Below are 27,389 nucleotides of genomic sequence, written 5' to 3'. Positions count from 1 at the left end.
ATCCTATTTATTTTTACATACACTCTATCTTACATTGATTCCTTAAGTGATAGCATTTACCTTTTAATGCAGTATGTCTCAAATTAGAATCTAAGATGTGTTCTCTGGGGTTTGTGAGTTCTTCATATGAAAAACACTTGTTTATAATTTAGTAGGGGAGAAGGAGACAGACATTAAATAACGTAATAAAACTTTGATAAATGGTAAAAGGAGAAATACAATGCACAGCATTAAAGTATTTTCTAAACTCCTAATTTTGGCCTGTTTTTAAATAACTGGATTTAAGAATTATTTAAAGGTTTTTTAAAAAAATGTAATACTGCTTTTTGAAATTGTATAAGGATGCTGCAATGTGTTAACAGCAGCAATCCCTGTGAGACCCATTATTAATGAAATAGAATACTAAAAATTGCATGAGCAGAATTATGTTTCTTAAGTCTTGTTATTGATACTTGGTCAAATTCTTTAGGGGTACTAGTACCTCTTTTTTAGAATATTCCTGTCCCTTTACTAACCCCCACCCCATCTCTAATTATATTATAGGACTTCATTATAATCCTAGTTGAAACATATACAATAGTATATTAGATTATAATATACTAATATATTAATATATACTAATAATGGATTAACAGTAGGTTCCTGTAGTTTACAGTAAGTTTTCCTTTGTATTTGCTGTATCTTCACATAGTCCTCTTAGGTAGAGACATGTGTTGCTATCTCTTTATAGATGAAATAAATGAGTTTAAATATCACTTGTGACTTACCTGTATAGTCAGATTTACTTGAATGGTGGAGTGAAATAGAGACAGCACCAGAACCAAGTCTTTTGGTGTCCCTTGAAGTCACTTGAAGCAAGATGCAAGGGAAGGGGTTTCTTCATTTGAAATAACTTTCAAGTAGATTCTTCTTAAGTCTTGTTGTTGTTTAATTGATTGCTAAGTAAAGCTGATAATTTCATGTCACCTGTTCTGCTACCCACTGTCCCAGTTACAGATCCCAAGGTCTTAAACTAGACAGATTTGCTACCATTTCTAATTTCAGTGCTCTTTACCTCAGCTTTTTCAAAGTATGTGCTTTCTGGGGCCAGATTTTTCTGCATCGCTTCCTTTAGAAGTACCCCATTCTTTAACTTTGGTTCTAGGGTGTTGTGTCTTTCTGAATTGTGTATCATACTCTCCAAACCCATTCAGATTGTCCTACCCCTTTATTTCCATTCCTACCTCCTCCAAATTGGAGAGCTAGGGAATTTTACTTTCTCAGAAACCATTTCTGTATTTCATAATACAAATTATAATTAAGTAAAATTACTAAGTAAAAATAGAATTAAGTAAATTATTATTAAGTAAAAGTATAGTTTGTTCCAAGTTAAATGTCTTAATTCTATACTTGCTAATACAGTCTTAAATATTTTTATCTTTATTTTAGGCAACTAGACTTGAGACAGACATCATGCCTCTTGAGCTTCCTTTTTTTATAGGCTCTTATTTGAGACTATTTTTTATGACCTGTCTTTTTAAAATAGCTAGGTTTTCTTACCCTGACATTACTTTTGGTTGAAATTCTTGCTTAATCCCCAATGTGAACACTCTTGTTTCTTGTCCAATTTCATGTTATTACCATCGTTTCCCTTCAAGTATGAGCACTCACTCATGTTAATTCTAAAGATACATCTAAAAATAACTTATTGTACATATATTACCATGTTCCTCAAGTCAAAATTGCAAATTATTTCACTAGTCTATATTTTTTATTTTGAACAGAATTTGAAAATTAAAGTCAACTTTATGGTGTAAATGCTAATATCTTAATAGCAAGCAACTCTGACCTATAGTATTTTACAACTGCCTTAGTTATTAACCACCTACAAACTGAGCATTTGACTCAATATAATTTTTTTGCTTTACTTTTTATTAAAAATTTCAAAAATACTGGGGCACCTGGGTGGCTGAGTGGGTTAAGCCTCTGTCTGCCTTTGGCTAAGATCATGATGTCAGGGTCCTGGAATCCAGCCCAGCATCGACCTCTCTGCTCAGCAGGGAGCCTGCTTCCCCCTCTCTCTGCCTACTGCTCTGCCTACCTGTGTTCCCTCTCTGTCAAATAAATAAATAAAATCTTTGAAAAAAAATACATACATGTAGAGGGAATAGTACAGTGAACTCTCACATATACTCATTACCGAACTATAACAGATCATTAACTCATGTGTACTCATATGACCCATAATCCCTCCCATTTCTGGCCTCTTTGTGTCATTATTTTATTTTGAAGTAAGTTTAATACTTTATATCATTTTGTTTTTGTATATTTCAATATCAAATAGACTTTTTATAGGACTAGAATCAAAAGATAACTTCTATACAACGATGATGGTAAAAAACAACTTTTTTCACTGTATGTTTGTTAATAAATGGGCTGAGGGAAAGCAAAAGGCTTTGTTGCCATAATTTTTGAAGAAGGTAACTTCTTTTGTAACTTTAAGTACCCTTTTCTTTCTTGCCATCCTCTGTAATTGCTTAAACAAAATAGGGTGAAGTTGTACCATTAATTTTTTTGTTGAAGTGAAATACTATCAATTTGAGGAATCTCTATGGGTCATTGGATAATTTCAGATATAAAATCTCAAATGTCTGTAAGTTGACTACTGTTACTTGAATAATAATCGTACAAAGAGTATTTGTATCATGTTGATTAATTGAATTTAAATTAAAAATTTGAAAAACAAATAGTATTTGTATTTATTAGGTTTGGTTTTCACTAAATTATTTGAAGGTAGATTATTACAGTCAAAGGTAGGACCTGCATATAAAGTAGTTAATGTCATGTTTATATATAATAAGGTATTCTCATTTTTAACCTGCTGCTTCATGTAGCCTAAATGTGTATTATATAATTATTTAACCATGCAACTGTGTTGTCCTTACGCATTTTATCATATCATCCAGATCTAGTTCTTTGCCAAAAATAGTGTAAAATATTTGAACCTTTTAGGAAAGCCCGTACACTTGGAAGAAAATGGTTATTCTGTGTATAATGTTTCTTTCACACAGTTTTTATGTTTAATTCTTTAGTTAATTGGAATAGCAGAATTATTAGTGTTCATAAACATACCTCCTAAAATTTGCTTAAAGGATAGTCATTTTTTTTTATTCTAAGAAAATGTCATTTGAAATGGTACTTTTATACTCTTAAATATGCAGGAGAAAGATGATTTTGAGGGGAATCATGTCAGTTTTCTGGTATGTTTATGATATGTTCTGATATGTTTTTCATTTGGTATTGATTGCATTTTATTCCCTAAATTTTATTTCATCTACATAATAATTTCCAGGTCAACCAGAAAACCAAGCTTCTTTCAATCCATATTTAATCAGACATATTTATTCTACTTGGTTTTTTTGCTGTTGTTTTGCTTTTGGTTTTTTGACTCTTGTTATTCTGTGAGTGGTAACAGGTGGTAAGCAATAATTGCAACTGAAAATAGAATTTTTTTCTGGGTGATAAAAGATTGGAATCTTCCTGGTATCCTTGGGAATAGAAAAACTAATGATATCTGAGCAACCTGGGCAGAGTTCTTATGTAAAGCATATTTGTGGATTTTTTAAGAAGACTGGTAAACTTCTTTACAAATGTTAAGAAAATTATGTCTGTTTTAGCAGAAATAATTTATTTCTCAAAAGCAAATTTAACTGTTTATACTTAATTCTTTTCATCTGGTGCTGGAAACTGGATTCATTGATTAACATATGGAAAGCTCATATAAAATTATAATTTAAGAAATAGCAGATCTTTCATTTGCTTCTGACATTTGTGAATGTTGATATGGAATGTGTCGATTTTCCTGTTAAGCTAACACATTTACAATACTTTTCTTTAAGGCAAATCCTCCTCCAGTACTGGTCAACACAGAGAGCTTGGAAACGTCAACTTATGTAAGTCCAATTTCCTCCACACATTTAAATAATAACTCTTTTCCTGTTCAGTTTTTGATACATATACAAAGATCACAGCTTCATTTTCTTTAATACATTGTATTTGTGTTGTTCTTTCACTGATCTATAATTGTTAAAGTACATGAATCAATACTTTTTGATTTTTTTTCCCATACTTAATGAAATAGAAATTTATGGTTTATTTTTAAATTAAAATGGTCAGTTTTCACTAAAGGCTATATTGACCAGTGGTCACTTACACAGTGTCATATATTCAGTCATTTTTTTTTTTTAAAGATTTTATTTATTTATTTGTCAGAGAGAGAGAGGGAGAGAGAGCGAGCACAGGCAGACAGAATGGCAGGCAGAGGAAGAGGGAGAAGCAGGCTCCCTGATGAGCAAGGACCCCGATGTGGGACTCGATCCCAGGACGCTGGGATCATGACCTGAGCCGAAGGCAGCTGCTTAACCAACTGAGCCACCCAGGCGTCCCATATTCAGTCATTTTAGAAATCTAGTTGAGTGACTAGATTTTTAGTACCCAGGTTTATATTTATACTCAAATATTAGTTATATAACTTCATACTGAATTGAGTAGTACTTCTCTATAAAATTACTTTGTTAAAAAGCCCTTAAAGATAAGCACCCAGAACAGCAGAATCTAATCCTACATTTTTTACTCCAGAGGAAAATGTCTTTGGAGATGTTTATGTAGAAGTATTTCCTATGCTTTTTTTTTTTTTTCCCATTCAAATGGTACATAATTTTATGGACTGTAAAAGTTCTTTTTTTCCCATTTTTATTTTTTTTTCTTTTTTTCCCATTTTTAAATAGTTGATTTCAGTTTATACTTTAAAACACTGCCTAATCCAAGGTCATGAGGACCCTTAGGTTTTCTTCTGAGAGTTTTATAGTTCTAGCTCTTACACTCAGATCTTTGATCTATTTTGAGTCAGTTTTGTATGTTGTGGGAGGTAAGGGTCCAACTTAATTCTTTTGCATATGGGTACCAGTTGTCCTGTCCCATCACCATTTGTTAAAAAGACTATTTCTACATTGAATGGTCTTGACATCTTGTAGGAAATCAGTTAGTTATAAATATATGGGCTGAAGCACCTGGGTGGTTCAATCCATTAAGCATCTGACTCTTGATTTTGTCTCACATTCGTTAATATCCAGCCCTGCGTCTGCCCTGGTTGTGGATGAGAAGCATACTTAAGATTCTCCCAGGGTCCTGGGATGGAGCCCCACTTCGGGCTCTCTGCTCCGCAGGGAGCCTGCTTCCTCCTCTCTGCCTGCCTCTCTGCCTACTTGTGATCTCTGTCTGTAAAATCAAAATCAAATAAAATCTTAAAAAAAAAAAAAAGATTCTCTCTCTGTACCTCCCCCCAACTCTGCTTGCATGCATGCTCGCTAGCTCTCTGTCTCTCAAAAAAATATATAAATATAAAAATATATGGGTTTATTCTGAATTCTTAATTCTCTACTAGTGATGTTTATGTGTATCCTAATGCCAGTACCACATAGTATTGATTACTGTAACTTTGTAATATTTGGAATCAGAAAGTATAAGTCCTGCAACTTTTTAAGTTTGTTTTGGATATCCTGGGTTCTTTTTGTTTCTATATGAATTTTAGGATCAGCTTGTCAATTTCTGCATACAAAAAAAGGACAGCTAGGATTTTGATAGGAATTGATTTCAGTCTGTAGGTAAATGTGGGCAGTATAGCCATCTTATCAATACTGTGTTTTCTAATCCATGAACACAGGATGGCATTCTATTTGTTTACATCTTTGTTTTCAGTAATGTTTTAATTTTCAGTGTACAAGTCTTAAACTTCTTTCACTTAACATTTATTCCTGAGTATTTTACTCTTTTAATGCTGTTGCAAATGGAATTGTTTTCTTAATTTTATTTATGGATTTTACATTGTTAGTGTATTAGAATATAACAGATTTTTAGGAATTCATTTAGAAATATAATAGATTTTGATCTTCTGTCCTGCAACCTTACAGAATGTATTTATTAATGTTTTTGTGTAGATTCTTTTAAATTTTGTATATAAGACTGTGCCATCTGCAAAAGGAGATAGTTTTACTTCTTCCTTTTATAATCCAGATTGATTGATTGCCTAATTGCCCTGGCTAGAACCTCCATTACAATGTTTAATAGAAGTGTCAGGGGCAAATATCCTTTTCTTGTTCCTGATCCATGGTAAAAAGCTTTCATTCTTTTTCTGTTAAGTATGATGTATTATACTCAATTTTTAGTGTTAATAGATACAATTTCATTGGCATTGGGGTTGGTTCGGTCTCTGTGCATTCCTGCTCTTTTTTTATATAGTGAAAAATATTAAGGGAAGGCAAGTTAAAAACAAAAATTCTGAGTTCTTATTGGTTTCAGTAATAAGATGGAAATGAAGTAATTTGGTGAAATTCTCATCTGTTTGTCTTTTTGTTTTCCTTAAGATATCCTACAAATAGTGAAGGTTAGGAAAATTCATTCAGTTTGACTTTGGTAGTTTTCTTACATACTTAGAAGCTTCTTCACTTTCTCCATATATAAGATAATTGATAACTGCCAATATTTTTAAATCAACCGAAAACATTGCTGTTCATTGTTTAATAAAATCTTGTAAGTACATTCTTTGAGGTTAAGACTTTTGTATTTAGTTTTGTTAATTTTTCAGTAGGAAGAACATTTTCTTCTTCCCAAATACATTTTTGTTTTTAGGTTCTTACCTTGTGATGGTATAGACTTTGATATTTTTATTTGCCTGAAATTATGCATTAATAGGAACTATGAGTCACATGACTGTTGATAAAATCTTTACTTCCAATAGATTAATCTACAGTTAGAAAGGAATTAATTACTGAATTGAACCTAAACAATAAGTAATTAGTAAATTAGGCTTATTTTAAAATCTTCCTTTGGAGAAGTCTTATACTGATTATGTAATAGGATTTGTCGGTCCTGTTCGGATATATTGGTAGAGGCTGATGAAAAAATGAAAATCTTTGGGCCTATAAGGGACTGAGGACATCTGTGTTATAAATTTTCCTCTGCCTTTTAATGGCATGTATGTACCCATAATTAAAACAAATTGTATTAAAAAGAAAAAATTTTTACAGGTTAAAAATTAATAAGTGCTCTTCCAGTATACTAGCAGCAACTAACTGTAAATAAGTCCATTAAATCTATCGACAAAAATATGAAATACCTAGCAGTCAGCTTAACAGGAAATTATAGCATTTATAGTAAGAAAATTATAAAACTTTGCTGATGGCTTCGAAGAATACCTAAGTAAGCAGAGAACAGATCTTATTGCTGAGCAGGAAGACAATGTAGAGATCATCATTTTCCCCAGATGAATTTGGTCTACAACCAGTTATAACCCCCCAAAAGAGAGAAGGGGGAGGTGCAGGGACAGGGGTGGAGAAGACGGGGGGAAAGGGATAAGAAAAAGAAAGAGGAAGAGTTTTAGAATTTAGTTTCTCTGTTGTACTAACCACTTCAGTCACCATATGTGGGTAGTAACTCCTGTATTGGACAAGGCAGATGATAGAACATTTTATCATCACAGAAACTTCTGTTGAACAGTGTTGATTTATAAAAAAGTAAAAACTCAAGAATATTCAAGTAAAATTTAAAATAAAAGTAATTGTGAGAGATTTCCCTAGCAAATAATAAAACATATTATAAAATATCATTAATTAAAACAGCAGAGTTTTAATTAACTGGATAGATCAGTGGAATACAACTTAACCTAGACATATGTTATATAATCTGATTTTCTTTCCTGGTCAAGTTTCTTTTAGATTAGTTGCTCTTAGTTATAGCTTTATAGGGTTTTTTCTCCATAAATGTTAGGATTTTTTTTTTAATGTTTAAGAATTTACCACCTATTCTTAAATGTCTTTGTAATTTGTGCCTTTTATCCAGACGCCTGCCATAACTTCTTCACCAATATACTTTTCTCCAGTTGTTCTTCATTTGTTCCATACTACCATAGTTCCTTTTCTGGAAAATCTTTTAAACCTATTTGATGCTCAGAAACTTTCAAGAATATTTCTCATTGCTTACTACAGCATTCAAGACCTTTCATAGTCAGGCCCCAGTTGACCTCTAGTTTCCGCTCCAGCTTTGATCCCCTACACAATCCTATTTTGTTGATAGGCCTAAATTCAAAACCTGGAAAATACTAGCAATGACAGTTCTCAGGAAGTATTCTAGATCTACTCTCATAATTTTAAAGAAGAAAAAATTATTTTGTAAATAATACATTCATTTTGCCTAAAGATCAGTCTCCTCTGGTTTTATTCCCATGTTACACCTCCCCCATCCTGCTAATTGAGAGTAATAAACCTTATATAATAATACAAATAATATATTAGTCAAGCATTTCTTTCCTATTGGAAGCCATATTTTGTAAAGATATAAAAAGAAAACTAAGCAAACCAACCATTTTGTAGTTTTGCTGAAAAACATATTGCTGTTAAAAATATTACAGCACCATTGTTTTTTTCACTTTTACTGTTAATGAAGTGCTACCTACAGAGCAATTTGTAGTTTTGGTAATGTACTCTTAGCATTTTGAAGCCCAGTTTGAGTATGTTTAAAGTTGTTATCAAATTGTTTTTATATACAAAATTATCAGACAGTTTTAAGTTATGGAGAGTTTAAAGTCATTCAGAGTCCCTCTGTTCTTCTCACTTTTCACCTTTTTAAGATCACTCTGTGTTACCTGGAATCCTCACCAGCTCTCAATGACTTAGCATTAAATTAAGCACTAAGCATATTTACCATATATTTACCTTTCAAGAAGGCTTAACGGTGAAAATCTCAAATTTCTTAAAACAGAAATCATAAGGTCACAGTATAGAAATTTTACTTATAAACACCAAAAGGGCCATATAAGCACACTTACGTTGGCATGTTTTCCAGAATAAAATTTCAGAGTATTTGGAAATAAACAAATGCACAAAAATAGAGCCCAGTGTAGCAGTTTTGAGATTTGGCCAAAGCCATTTGCTAAGAAAAATTTATTAACTTTAATGGATGTTTTTAAAAGAGAAGAGTAACCAGCATAAATGAATTGGGTGTTCACCTCAAGAAGCCTTGAAAAAAATGTCTAAGGAAAGAATAAAGAATTGATAAAAATAAAAACAGTAAGTAATAGCACAGAATATGATAGATTAATTAGTATTAAAACTACTTTGATAAGGACTGACACTTTCAGCAAGTCTGAACAAGGAAAAATAAAGGTGATACAGATAACCTTTAGAATAAGGAAAGTGGTATAGCTGCAGATAAGGGTTTTATTTTTCTCATAAAAAAAGGACTTCCAGTCAAGTTGGTAGGATATGTATATGTATAAACCTCCTGCATTCTAGATGCATAGAAATCTGTTAGGAGGTGGGGGAGGGACATTAAAATATCCTCTAAACTGAGAAGGCACTTTGAGAAGAGAAAATGAAGCAGGCCGCCCCATATAGTTTACACAGCTCTGTTCAGGATAACTTACCGACAGAGAAGGGTGGGTTTGGGTGGACAGTCCAAATTGTCAGCAGCTGCATGGCTGTTCTCCATGAAGTCTGACCTTGGTTCACAGATTTTGTAGAGTGAGGGGACTTGCAGAAGAGCATTGTAGTGAGATCGAAGGGTTCACATGCACCTAATTGACCACTAACCTTTAATTGGATTTTGTGGTGCCATCTGTTCATCAGAGAGGGGAAAGACCATATTGTCTCTTAACAGATTTGTGGGAGGCCAAAGCAAGCCTCCCCATATCCAGGCCGTGGTGGGGATTTCTAAGACATGTATATTAATCTCCAAGGGGCATGGTACTTGGGGTGCCCAGAAGTCATCAAGCAAAACATAAGAACAAGATGGAGGGCCAAAGATGGAGTCAGTATTGTCCACACTCCTACAGAATGAAAGATTAAAAAAGAAGAGTGAGTGTGTGTGTATGTGTGTATGCATTCATAACATAATCTCAAAAACAAGGAAAAAAAGCTATTTAGGTAAGAAAGAGAGTTAAGAAAGTAGCAGTTGGGTTTGAATCAATTAGAGCCATAGAACCCAAAAGGTAGAAGAGATGTTTCAGAGGCCCTCAAGAAAAAAATCCTGGGCCCTGAACTGGACCTGAAATAGGGGTGCTTTCTTACAGTATGGTGAAGAAAGCAAAGTAGCTTACATAGATATCATTATTCTTTTGTTTCATTATTCTATTGATGTATAACAGACCACCCTGAAACTTCAGTGGCTTAAAATACAGTTCATTATTCTCACAATTTTTCGGGTTAACTGGAAGGTTCTTCTGCTTCATATTGGCTGGGACACTGGAGAAGGCTGGAAGATCCAAAATAGTCTCATTCATGTAACTGGCAGTTGATGATTGTTGCTAGTTAGTGCAGCTGGGGCTTTTGGCCAAGGGCCTTAATTCTCCTTCATTTGAATCTTCCATGGGCTGTTTGATATTCCTCACATTATAGCTAAGTTTTTTTTTTTAAAGATTTTATTTATTTATTTGAGAGCAAGAGAGCATAATCGGGGGTATGGGGGGAGCTGCAGAGGGAGAGAGAGAAGCAGGCTCCCCACTGAGCAGGGAGCTGGATGTGGGGCTGGATCCCAGGATCTTATGACCTGAGCCAAAGGCAGGTGGGTAACTGATTGAGTACCTTCTAAGACAAAGGCAGATATTACAAGGCATCACATGACCTCGAGAACCCACACAGTATCATTTGTGCCACATTCTTTTCAACAGCTCATCTGGGACCTGCCTAGATCCAAGGGAAGGAGAAATAGATGACATCTCTTCATGATAGGATGGTTTAGCCATGTTGCTAAAGAACATTTAGGATGGAAGATGGGAGGCATCTAGAGAAATTTGGTTTATCACAATCCCTGTTTGACTTATCAAGTATTTTGCACAACCTCATATCAAAAATGTTTAAAACAATGACATGAACCTGAATTAATCCAATTCCAAGGATTATTTACCTTTCAACAGTGGCCCTCACTGTGAAAATTACTACTTCCAGGAGGGAGTAGGGAATAAATTGCAAAGAATAAGATAAAGTGCTTGGTTCTATAAGATGTGAGCAAGAACTTGAATGGGGAATCAGATTTGGACATGAAATATTTAAGTGAAATTTGTGACAGAGGAAGCAGTAAAGTAATAGATGCAGAGGTGGAAATTTGCAAGATATGTAAAGGAAAGAGCAAATCATTCAAATTTTGATGGTATGTAACACTCATGAATTATGTATATTAGGAATGAAACTAAGTGATAAATTGGGGTCAGTTCATACAGAGCCTTGTATGAGTGTTTCTGAAAGTTTAGGAGCAGTAAGTATGTTATTGGACATGGGCCCCAGAAAGATCCATCAGTGTAAAACACATTAGAGTTATTTGGGCAGCAGAGAATACTAGTCTGAGTGTTGGGTAGATTACATTAGCAATAATCCAGAGGAGATTAACAAAGGCTTGAATCAAGGTAGTAGAGATGAAAATGAAGAGATAATGGTTTTCAGAAAAATTGAAGTATTCAAATCAATAAGAATTGGCACCTGATTAGATGTGTGGATCAAAGCAGTGAAAAGAGTTGAAGTTCCATAATATTATATTAAAAGCCGTATGGGGGCGCCTGGGTGCCTCAGCGGGTTAAGCATCTGCCTTCAGCTCAGGTCATGATCCCCAGGTCCTGGGATGGAGCTTCATATCAGCTCCCTGCTCAGCAGGGGGATGGCGGAGGGCTGGCGGTCTGCTTCTCCCTCTCCTTCTGACCCTCCCCAGTGCTCATGCACATGTGCTCATTCACTCTCTCTCTCTCAAATGAATAAACTTTTTAAAAAATTAAAGCTGTATGTACCCTTTTTGTATTTTAAAGTCATAATACATGAATTGTCAACTCATTAATTACATTTGCACTCATCTATTCCTTGAAAATTTTACCTAAAATTATTAAAATGCAGTCAGATTATTTGATTACCACCACATTTAACAGGTTTGCATTAATAAATCCTACAAAAATTATGTCTTGACATTTCAAATTTTATATTCTAAATTTCTGTGCTACTTCTTTTTTCCATCAGGTTAATGGCACTGATGCAGATTACGAATATGAAGAAATCACACTTGAAAGGGTAAAAACTTAATTATCTTAAGATTTTATGCATAAATCTGTTGCTTAAAGAATTCTTTAAATATACTGCTCTTTCATACAGAATTCAAGGGAAAAGATTTTTCAAAAACATAACTATGTAATATTAGTTTCTTTTATAAGTACACATATTATAAAACTAACCACGGTATTTTTAAAACATGTTGCTCTTTAATAACTTTTTTAAAAAATAATCTTCTTATTTAAAAGAGTTCTAGATTTATAAAAAAGTTATACCAAAAGTTTCCACTTATCTTGTCCTCAGTTTTGCCAGTTGTTAACATCTTACATTACTAGAATACATTTGTTTCAACTAATGAACCAATATTAAGTATTATTATTAACCAAAGTCTATACTTCATTTGGATTTCCTTAGTTTTTGTGTTTTTCTCTTTCAGAATCCCTTCCAGAATACTACATTACACGTAGTTATCATGTCTCCTTAAACATTCCTCTAGTCTGTTTCTCAGATTTTTCTGTTTTTAAGTTTTATTTTTATTTTTTATGTAAAACATTATTGATTTAAAGTATTTAGTATGCTAGTAATATGCTTATTGTTAACAGTTTTCTTTTTTAGCATAATGATAAGCATAGTTCTAGTGGACAAGATCCTATTGAAAATTTAGGCATTCCCCCAGTCAGAAAATAATTTAAGGGTACAATTTAGATGTGTAAATTTTCTTGTAATAGTTACCTCTTAAGAATATTTGCATTCAAATGTTGATGGATTTCAGTAATGCCACCTTGCCTGACAAGCATTTTTGAGAAATAAAGTGTTTCACAGAAGTAAAATTTTCCAAGTAACTGAGTGTCTGTTTAAGACTGAAATCCAGGGCACCTGAGTGGCTCAGTTGGTTAAGTGTCTGCCTTCGTCTCAGGTCATGATCCCAGGGTCCTGGGATCAAGCCCTGCATCAGGCTCCCGGCTCCACGGGAAGCCTGCTTCTCCCTCTCTCACTCCCCTGCTTCTGTTCCCGCTCTGGCTGTGTCTCTCTCTGTCAAAATAATAAAATCTTAAAAAAAAAAAAAGACTGAAATCTTAGATAATTAGGCTTGTTTAAATGTGAAGCCAGAGTGGACTTTGAGTGAAAATAGACCAGAGGGTCTTTTACATGTATGCTAGATCTTTACTGCCCACTACCCAAATTTGGGTTACTATGACATAGTACATGTATTTTAATATGGTATTTTTTTATTTAGTTTTTTCCAGCTTTATTGAGATATAATTGACATGTAATTCTAACTTTTTAATCTTACTCATTTTCATTCTCTCCCAGTGCCTTATAAATTTATTTAGTTAGGAGTGGACATTGCTTTTTCACTTATTAAAAAACTTGAGTACCAGGAATTGGAGAGATGTTAAAGACTGCAAACGTAGATGAATTAATTTCTAGAGATCTAATGCACAGCGTAGTTATTATAATCAATAATACTATGTTATATGCTTAAAAATTGCTAAGAGACTAGATCTTAAATATTCTCACCACAGAAAGAAATGACAGTTATGTGAAATGATAGAGATGTTAGCTAAAGCAGTGGTTATAATCATATTGCGATATGTAAATATGTCAATCAACACATTGTATACCTTAAATTTATATAATGTCATATGTAAATTATATCTCAATTTTTTAAAAAAGCAAAGAAAAAGAACGTGAGTACCTGAATGACTTGGTAACATCACACAACCATTGATACTATTATTCGTATTCTAGTACCTCTAGTTTTACTCTAATAAAAGAGTTTAGACAAAAAAATGATTAAAATAGAATTTTAGGATACATCACAGTAGAGGGAGTATTTAAGCTATTTAATTAACAGTTAAGTAATCAGTTCAGATGTATCTGCTTATTTGAGTTGCCTGAAAGCCAGAGTTAGAAGATTTTTGCAAAAATAAACAATTTTTTAATACCATTGCTTAGAACATTTATCTTTAAAGACTTTTTCGAAGCAGTAGAAACTTCTCTTCAAAGAAAATCTTACTTAGAAATACAGTATGTAAAACAAGTAAAAACTAGCACTACTTTAGCAAAATTGACTTTGTTATCAAGAAAACTCACCAATTGACTTCTCAGGTTGGACTTTCAGTATTAGAAAATGCCTTTTGCTATTCAGCTGTCTTGGTTAAAGATGTCAGGGATGGGGAAAAAACATGTCAAAGATGACGACTTAACAGATATAACTTGGTCATTTTAAAGTCAGCTGATGGCAAGGTTAGTAAAAGAAAAGCACCATCCCCTACCCCATTTTTAAAAAGTTGAAATAATGTTAATTTTACCTACTCAGAAATAATTGTAGTGGGAAAATCACTTTACTTTTTTTTTTTTTAAGAGATGTTTGCCTTACCAAACGTTGAGTGGGATACATTCTAAAAGAGACCTATCAGTGACCTCTGCAGAGGGGTGACTGATCTAAGGGCAAATTGCATATACTTTGAAAGAAATAACCATAATAGACTATACTTCAGAAGTATTTAGTTCCTACTCAGAAGTAATGCCTTTGAATTCTTCATAGAGAAAAAAGAGCTTTCCTTATATTTCTTAATCTATAATCTTCATGTCTCCTACATAGACACCTTTATGTATATGTTCCCCATGTTAGTACAGTTTCTAGGTTCTAAAATGACAGGAACTTCTCAATAAGGGTAATTCTTACTCAATCTCAATTTTTTTTTTCTTTATCCACAGGGAAATTCAGGGCTTGGTTTCAGCATTGCAGGAGGTACGGACAACCCACACATTGGAGATGACTCAAGTATTTTCATTACCAAAATTATTACAGGGGGAGCAGCTGCCCAAGATGGAAGATTACGGTACATTTTGCATTTTATGTTGTGATGCTGAATATAATTTGTGTTTTTTTCTTTAGGCAGATTGAACAAGGAATCAATACAAATAAACACAATCATAAACCAATATAAGGTAGATGTTTAAATAAATGAATGAGATAATTGTGCACTAAGCGTTGTTTCCCTCTTTTCATTTAGGAGTTTAGTTTTATCTCAGATACTATAACATGTTGAAAAATAAATTTGATTGATGGTTTTAAATGTGAGCAAATTTGGGGTGCCTGGGTGACTCAGTTGTTAAGTATTCAGGTCATGGGCCAAGCCCTCCCTTTCCAGCTCCCCCTGCTTGTGTTCGCTCTCTCGCTGTCTCTCTCTGTCAAATAAATAAATAGAATCTTAAAAAAAAAGTGAGGAAATTTATAGAATTCAGAAAATTCCCTTTGTATTTTTAAATGTATTCACAAAATGTTTTCCATGTTCCCTGGGTAGGAAACATGTATATAAACTTAGGGAGATGATACATATCTGAATTTGTATCCTGTACCACAAAAAGTAAAGATTATGCAAACTTAAAAAAGTAATACATTTTCTTAATTGAATGAATGAAAGTAATACTGGTCTCTTATATGAATTCAGTGTTCCATTGTAGAAGTTAGCTTTAGCATACTTTGTTGTTTCCTTAGGCCATACATTGTGGCACTTTTCCTATGCCCTTGTTTGTTGGGGGGGGGGGGGGGGTGTGTGTGTGTGTGTGTGTGTGTGTGTGTGTGTGTGTGTGTGTGTGTAGTAAGAGTCACAAGTTTTAGGACTAAGGATTTTTATATGGTCTGTTAAAAATAACATCTGTTTATAAGGCTGTTGGTGCCTTCTGTAGCTCTTCAGTTTCTTGCCTTCTCACTGGATATGACAGGTGATAGATTAATGAAATCAGTTGGATATAAAATTAATAATTTGACCATTCCTGTAAATGCAGACATTTACTTCCTGATTCTGTTACTGGCCTTTTATTTGTCCTAATGTGAAAATTAATGTGTTCCGTTTGTTTCAGTGAAGAACATACCTTTAATATTCTAATATATCACTGTCTTCGCATACAGAGTTTCTTTCCTCTTAAGAAAGTTAATTACAAAAAAAAGTTAATTACAAAAAACCTTATCAGGAATCATTTTAATATTTTAATTGTCTTTTGTTCTCTTTCCCTGCCCAATTACAAATGATTGTTTTTCCCCCTGATGGAATGCTATGTAATTTAAACTGAGACCAGAACTGGGGGGAAAGTTACGACTAGAACAAATTAAACTTTAAAAAAATATATTCCGGGGCACCTGGGTGGCTCAGTGGGTTAAAGCCTGTGTCTTCAGCTCAGGTCATGATCCCAGTGTCCTGGGATCAAGCCCTGCATCGGGCTCTCTGCTCAGTGGGAAGCCTTCTCTTCCTCTCTCTCTGCCTGCCTCTCTGCCTACTTGTGATCTCTGTCTGTCAAATAAATAAATAAAATCTTAAAAAATAAAAAATAAATATATTCCTTTGTCAAATTAAAATACATTATTTACATGAGAAACCTTTTAATTAAATGATGTAATCTTTAGCTTCATATAAATTTCAAGAAATAACTTTATTTTTTTAGATCTATCTAGTTTGAAAAAGCAAGTCAAAAAATTACTTTTGGATATATTAGTGATTATCTCAGTTTTGCCACCATTGTCTCCGTGACCTTTAACTAATTATTTTGTCTGCACTTCTGTTTTCTTTTCTTTGAATCACAGCTCTGTCAGTCATTATCTGGGTGACCTTAGGAAAAATTATTTAAACTCTTTGTGCCTCAATTTCTCCATTTGTGAAAAAAAAAAAATAATAAGTATATAACTACCCTACAGGTTGTTGTAAGGGATAAAACACTAAAAGAAGTACCTGGCATGTGGTTATTGCTAAATAAATACTAACGTACTGAATAAATAAAGCATAACGTATCTTAATGCTTACACATAATAAGCATACAAGAACCATACAAATTATAGTTGTCATTATTATTTAATATTTTTATGTGATAATTTGTTATTTGCACTGTTTCTTTTGCTAGCCCTCGGAAAATATTTGTGTTTATTTATATGAGTATTTGATACAGTGGAATTTAACAAAGTTTCTTCATATGTATTTTCTCTAGTAAATAATTCTCTTTACCTTAAAAATGAAAATGACAAGAAATTATCAAAGTGAAAATTAGATATTTTAATATTTAATTTTTATTTTTAATATTTTGGGTTTTTTCTCAGGGTCAATGACTGTATATTGCGAGTAAATGAAGTAGATGTTCATGATGTGACACATAGCAAAGCAGTTGAAGCATTGAAAGAAGCCGGGTCTATCGTACGCTTGTATGTAAAAAGACGGAAACCGGTATCAGAAAAAATAATGGAAATAAAGCTCATTAAAGGTCCTAAAGGTATGGGGATGCACCTGGGTAGCTCAGTCAGTTAAGTGTCTTTCTTTGGCTCAGGTCATGATCCCGAGTCTGGGATTGAGCCCCACATGGGGCTCCTTGTTTTGCAGGGAGTCTGCTCCTCCCTCTGCCATTCACCCCACTCATGTTCTCTCTCTCTCAAATAAATAAATAAGAACTTAAAAAAAAAAAAAAGGTCTTAAAGGTATCTCATAATGAAACTAAGATTATTATGAAATTACTGAGATAAATGTAACTATCGACTTGTTACACACATTCTAAGATTCACAGTACTGGTAATCTACAGAATGTGTGTGAAGTTTCGGAATTTCTATTATGCTGATTTTTGTCTTAAGTAGAGTTTACAACACTTCTAAGTCTTGTATAGTGTGGCTATTGTCATCATCAGTCTACAAAGTACCTTTAAATACAGATACACAGGCTAAGTTAAAAGACGAAAATATTTATGAGTGTGTCATTAGTAGTTATATCTGCAGTGAGGACAGTTAATATTTGATTTTTGAATTTTGAAAACATTGATGGGATTGAGGATAAATGGAAATACTGATTCTAATTTATAGCTTCATGGAAGAAGTAGTATTCCAACAAATGAAAAACAGAATAGAGAGCTACAGATTTATCTGGTTTTGAAGCTATGGGATTTATGAATTACAGAAATTCTTTATTTAAAAAATTATGATCATAGAGAGGCTCATTGGTGGTATAGTTAGTTAAGCATCCAACTCTTTGTTTCAGTTTAGGTCCTGATCTCAGTGTTTTGAGATGCTGCCTGTGCTGGGCTGTGGGCTCAGGGCAAAGTCTACTTAATAAAACACTCTTTCATTCTCCCTCTGCCCCTCCCCACCTTCCCCACCCCATCCCCCTAGAATCGAGCTCTTTCTCTCTAAAATAAATAAATCTTTTTAAAAAAAAGGTAATTTGTAGACTATTGGGAAAAGAACAAAATTATCCACATTTCTGAAGGCTATTCTGCCCACCACCAAAAATTTTATTATTTTTCTCAATTGTTTTAATTTTGTGAAGGTATTAAAAGTGTTAGAAGCACAAACATTATGGCAATAAAAGTGAAACATAATTTTGTAATGCCTCTTTGAAACAAATAACTGCACTTACAAAAAGACTTTAAGAAGTAACCTGGTGGGGGAGGGGGAAGGAACTTATTTATAACTATAGGAATACATATATATATATATATATATATATACACACACACACACACACACACATACACAGACACATATATATGATCATCTACTGACTACAAAGCAAATATATAAAACTTTAAAAGTAGGAAAATAGGAGCACCTGGGTGGCTCAGTCACTTGAGCATCCAACTCTTGATCTCAGCTCAGATTTTGATCTCAGGGTTGTGAGTTCAAGCTCCCTTTAAAAAAAAAAGGCAAATAGATTCTTTTGTGTTTTAAAAAAAAATACATGAATGTGATAAGACGGTCAATTTCTAGTTTTTAACCATTTCTTTGGACTTAAATTCTTGTTAAATGATGAAATTTCAAAACTAATGTTTTCCAAACAGGTCTTGGGTTCAGCATTGCTGGAGGTGTTGGAAATCAACATATCCCTGGGGATAATAGCATCTATGTAACCAAAATAATTGAAGGAGGTGCAGCACATAAAGATGGTAAACTTCAGATTGGAGATAAACTTTTAGCAGTGAGTATAAGAAATTTGTTATTTTAAAAATCATTTTGATGTCTTCTCTCTCTCTCTCTCTCTTTTTTTTTTTTTTTTTTTTTTTGGTTAACAAACTAGAATTTCTGTTTGCCAAAAATGTCTAAATAATATTTAAATGAGTGAATACTAATCTTGGTTTAATCAAAACCTGAAAAAATGACTCTTGGTATTGTCTGATTAGCCTTTTTTTTCCCCCTCTACTAGCTTTCCTTTTTTTTTTTTTTTTCTTTTTCTCTTCTTTCTTGTTGAAGGGTTAGGGAGTTGGATGCACAGAATTGTTTAAACAGTGTCATCTTTCATGTGTGACTTTTTTCCCTCCCTTTTTTTAACTTAATTATAGTATAATGAAAACTGCTAAAGTCTTTACCCAACCCAAAACTAGAATATCAACAATTTGTGTTTTATTCATTTGCTTTTTAAAAAATTGTTTAATCAGCACCTGGGTGGCTCAGTGGATTGAGCCTCTGCCTTCAGCTCGGGTCATGATCTCAGGTCCTGGGATCGAGCCCCACATCAGGCTCTCTGCTCAGCAGGGAGCCTGCTTTCCCCCCTTCTCTCCCTGCCTGCCTCTGCCTACTTGTGATCTCTGTCTGTTAAATAAATAAATAAAATCTTCTAAAAAAATTGTTTAATCACACACATATGCCTGAATGTTTTGTGTAATGTTTATTTATTGGGAAACTTTTTTAAAGGCTATTGTGCTAAATGTAGTCTTTTAATACTTTCTTTTACTCAGTATTGGTTTACTGAGATTTATCCATATTGTTGCCTGAAGCTGAAATATTCATTTTACCTCTACATAATATTCTGTTCTGGAACTATATGGCAGTTTATTTGTCCAGTCTTCATCAATAACTGTCCTAGTCTATGTTCCCTGGAAAAATACCTGAAGAAAAGCTACCATGCTAAGGTTTTGTGGGGAGGTATAATCTTAGAAGCTTAGAGTGAGTAAAAATGAAAAGTGAGGCAGACAATAAGGGAAAGTCAATACAAGCTATTATGTTTCTGAGCTAGCCATAATTTCATAAGAAAATGTTGCTATAATTGCCTGTCATATAGGACAGTCTTACAGGCAGGTGATATGATACTTAAATAATCTTGAGATCCAGCCATCCAGAGAAAAGAAAGGATTTATCTCCCTATCTCTTCTTTGGCAGAGTCTCCGATGGGGCTAACTGTCCCAAATTTCTGGGCTGTTACTCAGCTCCTCTAGGCAAATGCTAGGGAAGCCAGCTCCCATATTCCATAGCATAGTACTTCCTCTGAACTCAGGAAGTGGTGGAAAAAACCAGACCCTCAGTGATCTAGACAGATCAGACACAGGCTTTTGACATATTAACAGCTCTCACTCTACAGCACAACATATCAGCCATACCCAAGCACAGCCCTTAACCTAGGGCCTTCAACCCTAAATTGAAAGAGCTGATACTGGAGGAGACGAGGTGAGAGAAGCAGTAGCCAGGTCTCTCCAGTAAGCCCACAGCCAAAGCCTAGTAGGCAGGTAGGCTCAAGCAAATCTGAAAAGGCACATAAACTAGGTCTGATATAGTGGGGAGTTGGGTTATTTCCCCTTTTTTTCCTTTCTTTTTTTCCTGGTAGTATGAATAATTCTGCTAGGGAGAGCTGCTTTGTGTTCTGATGAACATGTATATACAAGAATTTCACTTAACTATTTATCCTAAGCAGTGATCATGGAATATCCTCTTAGTAACATTATAGGGGCACCTGGGTGGCTCAGTGGGTTAAAGCCTCTGCCTTCGGCTCAGGTCGTGATCTCAGGGTCCTGGGGTCGAGCCCCGCATCAGGCTCTCTGTTCAGCGGGGAGCCTGCTTCCCTTCCTCTCTCTCTGCTTGCCTCTTTGCCTACTTGTAATCTCTGTCACATAAATAAATAAAATCTTAAAAAAAAAAAAAAGTAACATTATAGCAAAAACATACTGTTTTCCAAACCAGTTATAAAAATGTATACTCCTATCAACAATATATAAATGATTTCTTTGTTGTACATGCTATCCAGTACTGCCTATTGTTGCAGCAAGGAGATAGACTGATTGTTTATGAGTTAATAATGGGGAAGAGGAAAGAGCTGACTTTGAACTGCTTTTCTATACACACACACACACACACACACAGTTGAAAACAGCCTTCTTTTTCCACTGGGTTTTTCATTTGTACTTCTTAATTTCTTAGATACCATGTTTTCCTTTTATGGTTTTTCCAGAATTAGTTTTAGTGCTTGGGAAGCCAGCAGTGTATGCTGATTGACCATTTAGTAAGGCTTTGGTTGTCATAATTCCACTGAAACTATCTAATTCTTAGTTCTCATTTTAATTGATACATCAGGCATTTGACATGGTTTCCTCCTTCTTCAGACACTTTTTCCATTTTGCTTAACAGTTACACCTTCTTTCTTGGTATTCCTCTTATCTCACTAGTCTTTCCTTCTCATTCTTCCTTTTGGTGCATCTTCTCCCTAACCTCTAAACATTGAAGTGATACAGGACTTGGTCCTTGTACATTTTTTCTTCTTTTTGATAGGTGGTCAAATAACTTACTGTCTCATTGCACATGGTAGGCATTAAGTATTGTTTTCTGACTTCAGTTTTATTTTTATACATACACATATATTTTCTGCTTGGCTGTAATATAAAATTTTTTTAAATTTTGTTTTTCAGCGTTCTAAGATTCATTGTTTATGCGCCACACCCAGTGCTCCATGCAATACGTACCCTCGTTAATACCCACCACCAGGCTCTCCCAACTCCCCACACCCCCCAGAACCCTCAGTTTATTTCTCAGAGTCCACAGTCTCTCATGCTTTGTCCCCCTCTCTGATTTCCCCCAACTCACTTCTCCTCTCCTTCACCCAATGTCCTCCGTGTTATTCCTTTTGTTCCACAAGTAAGTGAAACCATAATTGACTCTCTGTTTGATTTATTTCACTCAGCATAATCTCCTCCAGTCCCATCCATGCAACACAAATAGTATAAATTCTGGTTGCAAATATACATATGTGCAAGTCTTCTTTTGGAAAATCTCAGAGTAACAAATCTTTTACATTCTCCTTTCAATTCAGTTTGCTTGACAGGTAAATACTCCTAATTTTAACCTTTTGCTGGACATAAAATATTTTTTCATTCGCTTTTAAGGAATTGCCTTTCAGGGGTCCTAGTTAATTGACAGCATTCAATCTCACTTCTAACCTCGAAGAGGCCCAAGCTAGATGCATTATCCAGCCTGTGCATGGTCCTTCAAAATGTATGAAGTTGAAAATGCTCCCCCCCAAAACTCTACTTTCAACATTTCTTTTTCCTTTCAAAATTTGCAATATCCCACTATTTTTGGCATCTGAGGATATTTGGTAATATAAAATTTTTAACAGTGGTTCTTGGCAAAACAGTTGACAACCCTAGAAGATTTCATCTAGTCTCCTTTCATATGTCTCAAGAGTCCTGTCAGATTTAATATATCTAAAAATGAACTTCTGATTTTCGTCCTACGCCTCACCCACCACCCCCAAGTCCTGTTCCTTGCACAGTCTTCACATCTCATGAAGTGGGAACTTTATCCTTCTGTTTGCCCAGGTCTAAAACTTCAGGATCATTATCCTTCATACTCCTTATTGAATCCCATAGCAAATCTTGTCAGGTCTTTTATCTGTTATCTAAAGCTGCTTAAGAAAACACAAAAATTAGTGACTAAACCAACAATAATAATTATTTACACTTCTGAAATTAGGTGGGGTTCAGCCAGGACAGTCTTTCTCTGTTCTGTATACTGTCACCTGGTAGCTGAGCTAGGGCCAGAAATCAACTTCCAAGTTCACTCATTTCTGGCAGGCAAGTTGGGTGGGCTGAGTACAGGTGGAGCTGTTAGCCAGTGGTCTCCCCACATGCTACATTAGGTTTCTCACAGGATGGTGACCAGGTTACAAGAGGGACATACCAAAAAGACAGGCTTCTGTGTGTGGCATTTATCAGTCCTCTCTTTGTAACATAGTTACTAATGTCTCACTGGCTAAAGCTAGTTACATAGCCAAGCAAGGTTCACTGTAGGAAGGGATTTTACAGGGGTGTGAATACCAAGATGCATGGCTCACTGCAGGCCACCAGAGGAACAGTTTACTTTATATTTCAAAATGCAGGTAGACCTTCACTGTACATGGTAGTGTGGGACCATAAAAATGACCATGTAGCTGAAACCCTGCAAAGCAGTATTAGTAATTGGTGGTGAAAGTTAATGATTGTTCTATGACCTTTAAAAATTTTTGTTGGAATGTTAAAAACTCTCCTCGGTGGCTCAGTGGATTAAAGCCTCTGCCTTCTGCTCAGGTCATGATCCCAGAGTCTTGGGATCAAGCCCTGCATCAGGCTCTCAGCTCAGCAGGGAGCCTGTCCCCCTCCCCTTTGCCTACTTGTAATCTCTGTCTGTCAAATAAATAAATAAATAGAATCTTAAAAAAAAAAAACAAAAAAAAAACTCTCCTGTCAATTATACAGGTACAAATTAGGGAAATGAAAAATATACTAAAATTAGTATTTGTTTAGTACATTGTAATTTTAAAACATTAGAAACATTTATGATGTTTTATTTCTTTTTTTTTTAAGATTTTTTTTTTTTAATTTAATTTTATTTTTTTTTAAGTTTTATTTTTTTAAAACATATAATATCTTTTTATCCCCAGGGGTACAGGTCTGTGAATCGCCAGGTTTACACACTTCACAGCACTCACCATAGCACATACCCTCCCCAATGTCCATAATCCCACCCCCCCAACCCCCTCCCCCCATTAACCCTCAGTTTGTTTTGTGAGATTAAGAGTCACTTATGGTTTGTCTCCTTCCCAATCCCATCTTGTTTCATTTATTCTTCTCCTACACCCTTAACCCCCCATGTTGCATCTCCTCTCCCTCATATCAGGGAGATCATATGATAGTTGTCTTTCTCCGATTGACTTATTTCGCTAAGCATGATACCCTCTAGTTCCATCCACGTCGTTGCAAATGGCAAGATTTCATTTCTTTTGATGGCTGCATAGTATTCCATTGTGTATATATACCACATCTTCTTTATCCATTTGTCTGTTGATGGACATCTAGGTTCTTTCCATAGTTTGGCTATTGTAGACATTGCTGCTATAAACATTCGGGTGCATGTGCCCCTTCGGATCACTACGTTTGTATCTTTAGGGTAAATACCCAGCAGTGCAATTGCTGGGTCATAGGGTAGTTCTATTTTCAACATTTTGAGGAACCTCCATGCTGTTTTCCAGAGTGGTTGCACCAGCTTGCATTCCCACCAACAGTGTAGGAGGGTTCCCCTTTCTCCGCATCCTCGCCAGCATCTGTCATTTCCTGACTTGTTAATTTTAGCCATTCTGACTGGTGTGAGGTGGTATCTCATTGTGGTTTTGATTTGTATTTCCCTGATGCCGAGTGATATGGAGCACTTTTTCATGTGTCTGTTGGCCATCTGGATGTCTTCTTTGCAGAAATGTCTGTTCATGTCCTCTGCCCATTTCTTGATTGGATTATTTGTTCTTTGGGTGTTGAGTTTGCTAAGTTCTTTATAAATTTTGGACACTAGCCCTTTATCTGATATGTCATTTGCAAATATCTTCTCCCATTCTGTCAGTTGTCTTTTGGTTTTGTTAACTGTTTCCTTTGCTGTGCAAAAGCTTTTGATCTTGATAAAATCCCAATAGTTCATTTTTGCCCTCGCTTCCCTTGCCTTTGGCGATGTTCCTAGGAAGATGTTGCTGCGGCTGAGGTCGAAGAGGTTGCTGCCTGTGTTCTCCTCAAGGATTTTGATGGATTCCTTTCTCACATTGAGATCCTTCATCCATTTTGAGTCTATTTTCAAGATTTTTTTTTTTTTTTTTTTTAATTTGACAGAAAGAGAGGGATCACAAGTAGGTAGAGGGGCAGGCAGAGGGAGAGGGGGAAGCAGGCTCCCCACTGAGCAGAGAGCCCGATGTGGGGCTCGATCCCAGGACCCTGAGATCATGACGTGAGCTGAAGGCAAAGGCTTAACCCACTGAGCCATCCAGATGCCCCTGATGTTTTATTTCTTTGCCAAAGGAAAAAAAATTACCAAAAAGAGGAGCAAAGTTAAGCTAAAGCTAGCAGAAGGAAGAAAATAATAAAGATTAGAGCAGAAGTTAATGAAACAAGGAATAGGAAAGTGAGAGCAAAGATAAACCAAAACTTGGTTCTTTGGAAAGGTGAACAAAATTGACAAAACTTAGCTAGACTCATAAAGAAAAAAAAGAAGGCTCAAATTTCTAAAAGTAGAAATAAAAGAGGGGACATAAGGAAATACTTTTATTTATGAATAATTATAGGCCAACGTATTAGATAATTTATATGAAATGGACAAATGTCTAGAAAGCCACCACTACCACTTTTTTCAGACTGTACTGAAGAGTATAGACAGGAAAATAAAAAGATACGCAGATTGGGAAGGAAAAAGTTAAAATTGGTAGATTACATCTACAAATACAGTTCTACTTGCATATAGAAAATCCTAAGGAACCTACTGATAGAATAGTAAGTTTAGCAAGGTTGTAGAATATATATCACTACCTAAAAATCGATTCTGTTTCTATAATAGGAGGTAAATGAATGGCTAATAAATAACTGAAAAACTTGACTATTAAACAGTGGAAATAAAAAATAATGTACAAATTGAAGCATGCTTTTTTATAAATTGATTCTGTCCAGTGTTGGCAAAAGGCCTGAGTAGATGGGCATGACATGCTCATATTCTATGGTAGTGAGTATAAGTTGACTAAAGTCATTTATTTAGAACACTTTAAATATCTGTTAATATTTGAATGGCTTAATAAATTATGGTATAATCACACAATGGTGTACTGTGCAACAGTTTTTTAATTCTGTGTGCCCCAATATGGAAAGATCTCTTAGATACCTTATATTAAAAATCCAGTTGCAGAATAAAAACTTTAAGATAGTCTCATTTTCTTAAAAAAAAAAAAAAATCTAAATATACCTTACATATATTCATAAATACCTAAGAACAGAAGAAGAATTAGACTTGGGAGTCATGAGGAATAGGGACTGGAATTAAGATTGGCTATTCCAGGAGTGCCTGGGTAGCTCAGTCCTGCCTTTGACTCAGGTCATAATCCCAGGGTCCTGGGATCGAGCCCCATGTCGGGCTCCCTGCTCAGCAGGAAGCCTGCTTCTCCCTCTCCTACTCCCCCTGCTTGTGTTCTTTCTCTTACTGTGTCTCTCTCTATCCAATAAATAAAATCTTAAAAGAAGAAAAGATTGCCTATTCCATTAATACACATAAACAACTTCCTGATGTGATAGTAAAAATGGATATTTTCTTTCTATATATCTTTATATTCCTTAAATCCCTCCTGCTTTTCCCGTATTTTGGTGTAATTGTTTATAACGAAAGAGCAGAAAGCTAGTGAAAATGTCCTAAAACAAATGTCTTTTGGGATTTTCTTTTAGGTGAATAGTGTGTGTTTAGAGGAAGTTACTCATGAAGAAGCAGTAACTGCCTTAAAGAATACGTCTGATTTTGTTTATTTGAAAGTGGCAAAACCCACAAGTATGTATATGAATGATGGCTATGTACCACCTGATATCACCAACCGTAAGTCTGTTTGCTTAAATCTGTCTTATTTCCCTATTTTTAAATATGTTAAAGAAACTATATTAAGCATTTTAACTTAATAGTTTTTAAAAATCAAATTTAAATCAGAATCTTGATAGTAAGAAAGGGTGTGTCCTTTTTCAAAGTTTTATGTAGATAACAGTCACCAAAGGTATTTGCAAGTAATGCACATTCCTGTTTTGTCTAATAGTTTTGGGATGTAGTACAGAAATTTACTTTAACAAGCAATTCTTTTAAAACCTTGGTAATTTTGAGGTGTCTGGTGCTGCTAGTTCATGGACTACACTTCAAGAAATACTAATATTAAATATTTCTGAAACGGGCTTTTCTATGTTCTGTTATGTGAGCACAGATACTATTTTTATACAAGCTTCTAGTATATTACCTAACTGTATTTGTATGCAGTACAATTGTGTTGCCTAGAAATGAACTGTTGTGAAAAGTAGTAATGTAATTTTAAGTTTCCTGTTTGATTTCCAGTTTCTTTTTTAATGTACGGACTGGGATAAGATTTAAGGAATGTGTTTTGTGTTTGTTGAAAATGGAAGTTTTATTTCTTTGGTGAATTGAGTTGATATTAGAAGCACCCATGTGTACCGGAGATCTTAAATGTACTCTCTATAGTCTGCTTTTCCAAGTGTTCCTCATTTAAATTGTAGAATTTTAGAGGTATTTGTGGTTTTATAAATGGCAAGGTTCCAGT

At 34.6% G+C, this 27,389-nt stretch overlaps 1 protein-coding gene across 6 annotated transcripts in view; it reads left to right on the top strand.

The window, feature by feature from the left end:
- The window catches only part of LOC111155042 (discs large MAGUK scaffold protein 1), a 263,035-nt gene that overhangs the window by 144,969 nt on the left and 90,677 nt on the right, over positions 1-27,389 (top strand). For all 6 annotated transcript variants that reach the window (XM_022515066.1, XM_022515065.1, XM_022515064.1 and 3 more), the window contains 6 exons: positions 3,879-3,932; positions 12,030-12,080; positions 14,784-14,908; positions 17,158-17,327; positions 18,880-19,016; positions 26,521-26,665. In XM_022515066.1, the coding sequence (XP_022370774.1) occupies positions 3,879-3,932; positions 12,030-12,080; positions 14,784-14,908; positions 17,158-17,327; positions 18,880-19,016; positions 26,521-26,665 (682 nt within the window). The remainder of the gene's footprint in view (positions 1-3,878; positions 3,933-12,029; positions 12,081-14,783; positions 14,909-17,157; positions 17,328-18,879; positions 19,017-26,520; positions 26,666-27,389) is intronic.

The sequence above is a fragment of the Enhydra lutris genome, unplaced genomic scaffold, assembly GCF_002288905.1.
Source record: "Enhydra lutris kenyoni isolate GAN:26980312 unplaced genomic scaffold, ASM228890v2 scaffoldscaffold39, whole genome shotgun sequence".
In the NCBI taxonomy this organism is placed as follows: Eukaryota; Metazoa; Chordata; class Mammalia; order Carnivora; family Mustelidae; genus Enhydra; species Enhydra lutris.
Note: the sequence above shows the minus strand (reverse complement) of the source record. Positions and strands in the feature narration are given on the sequence as shown.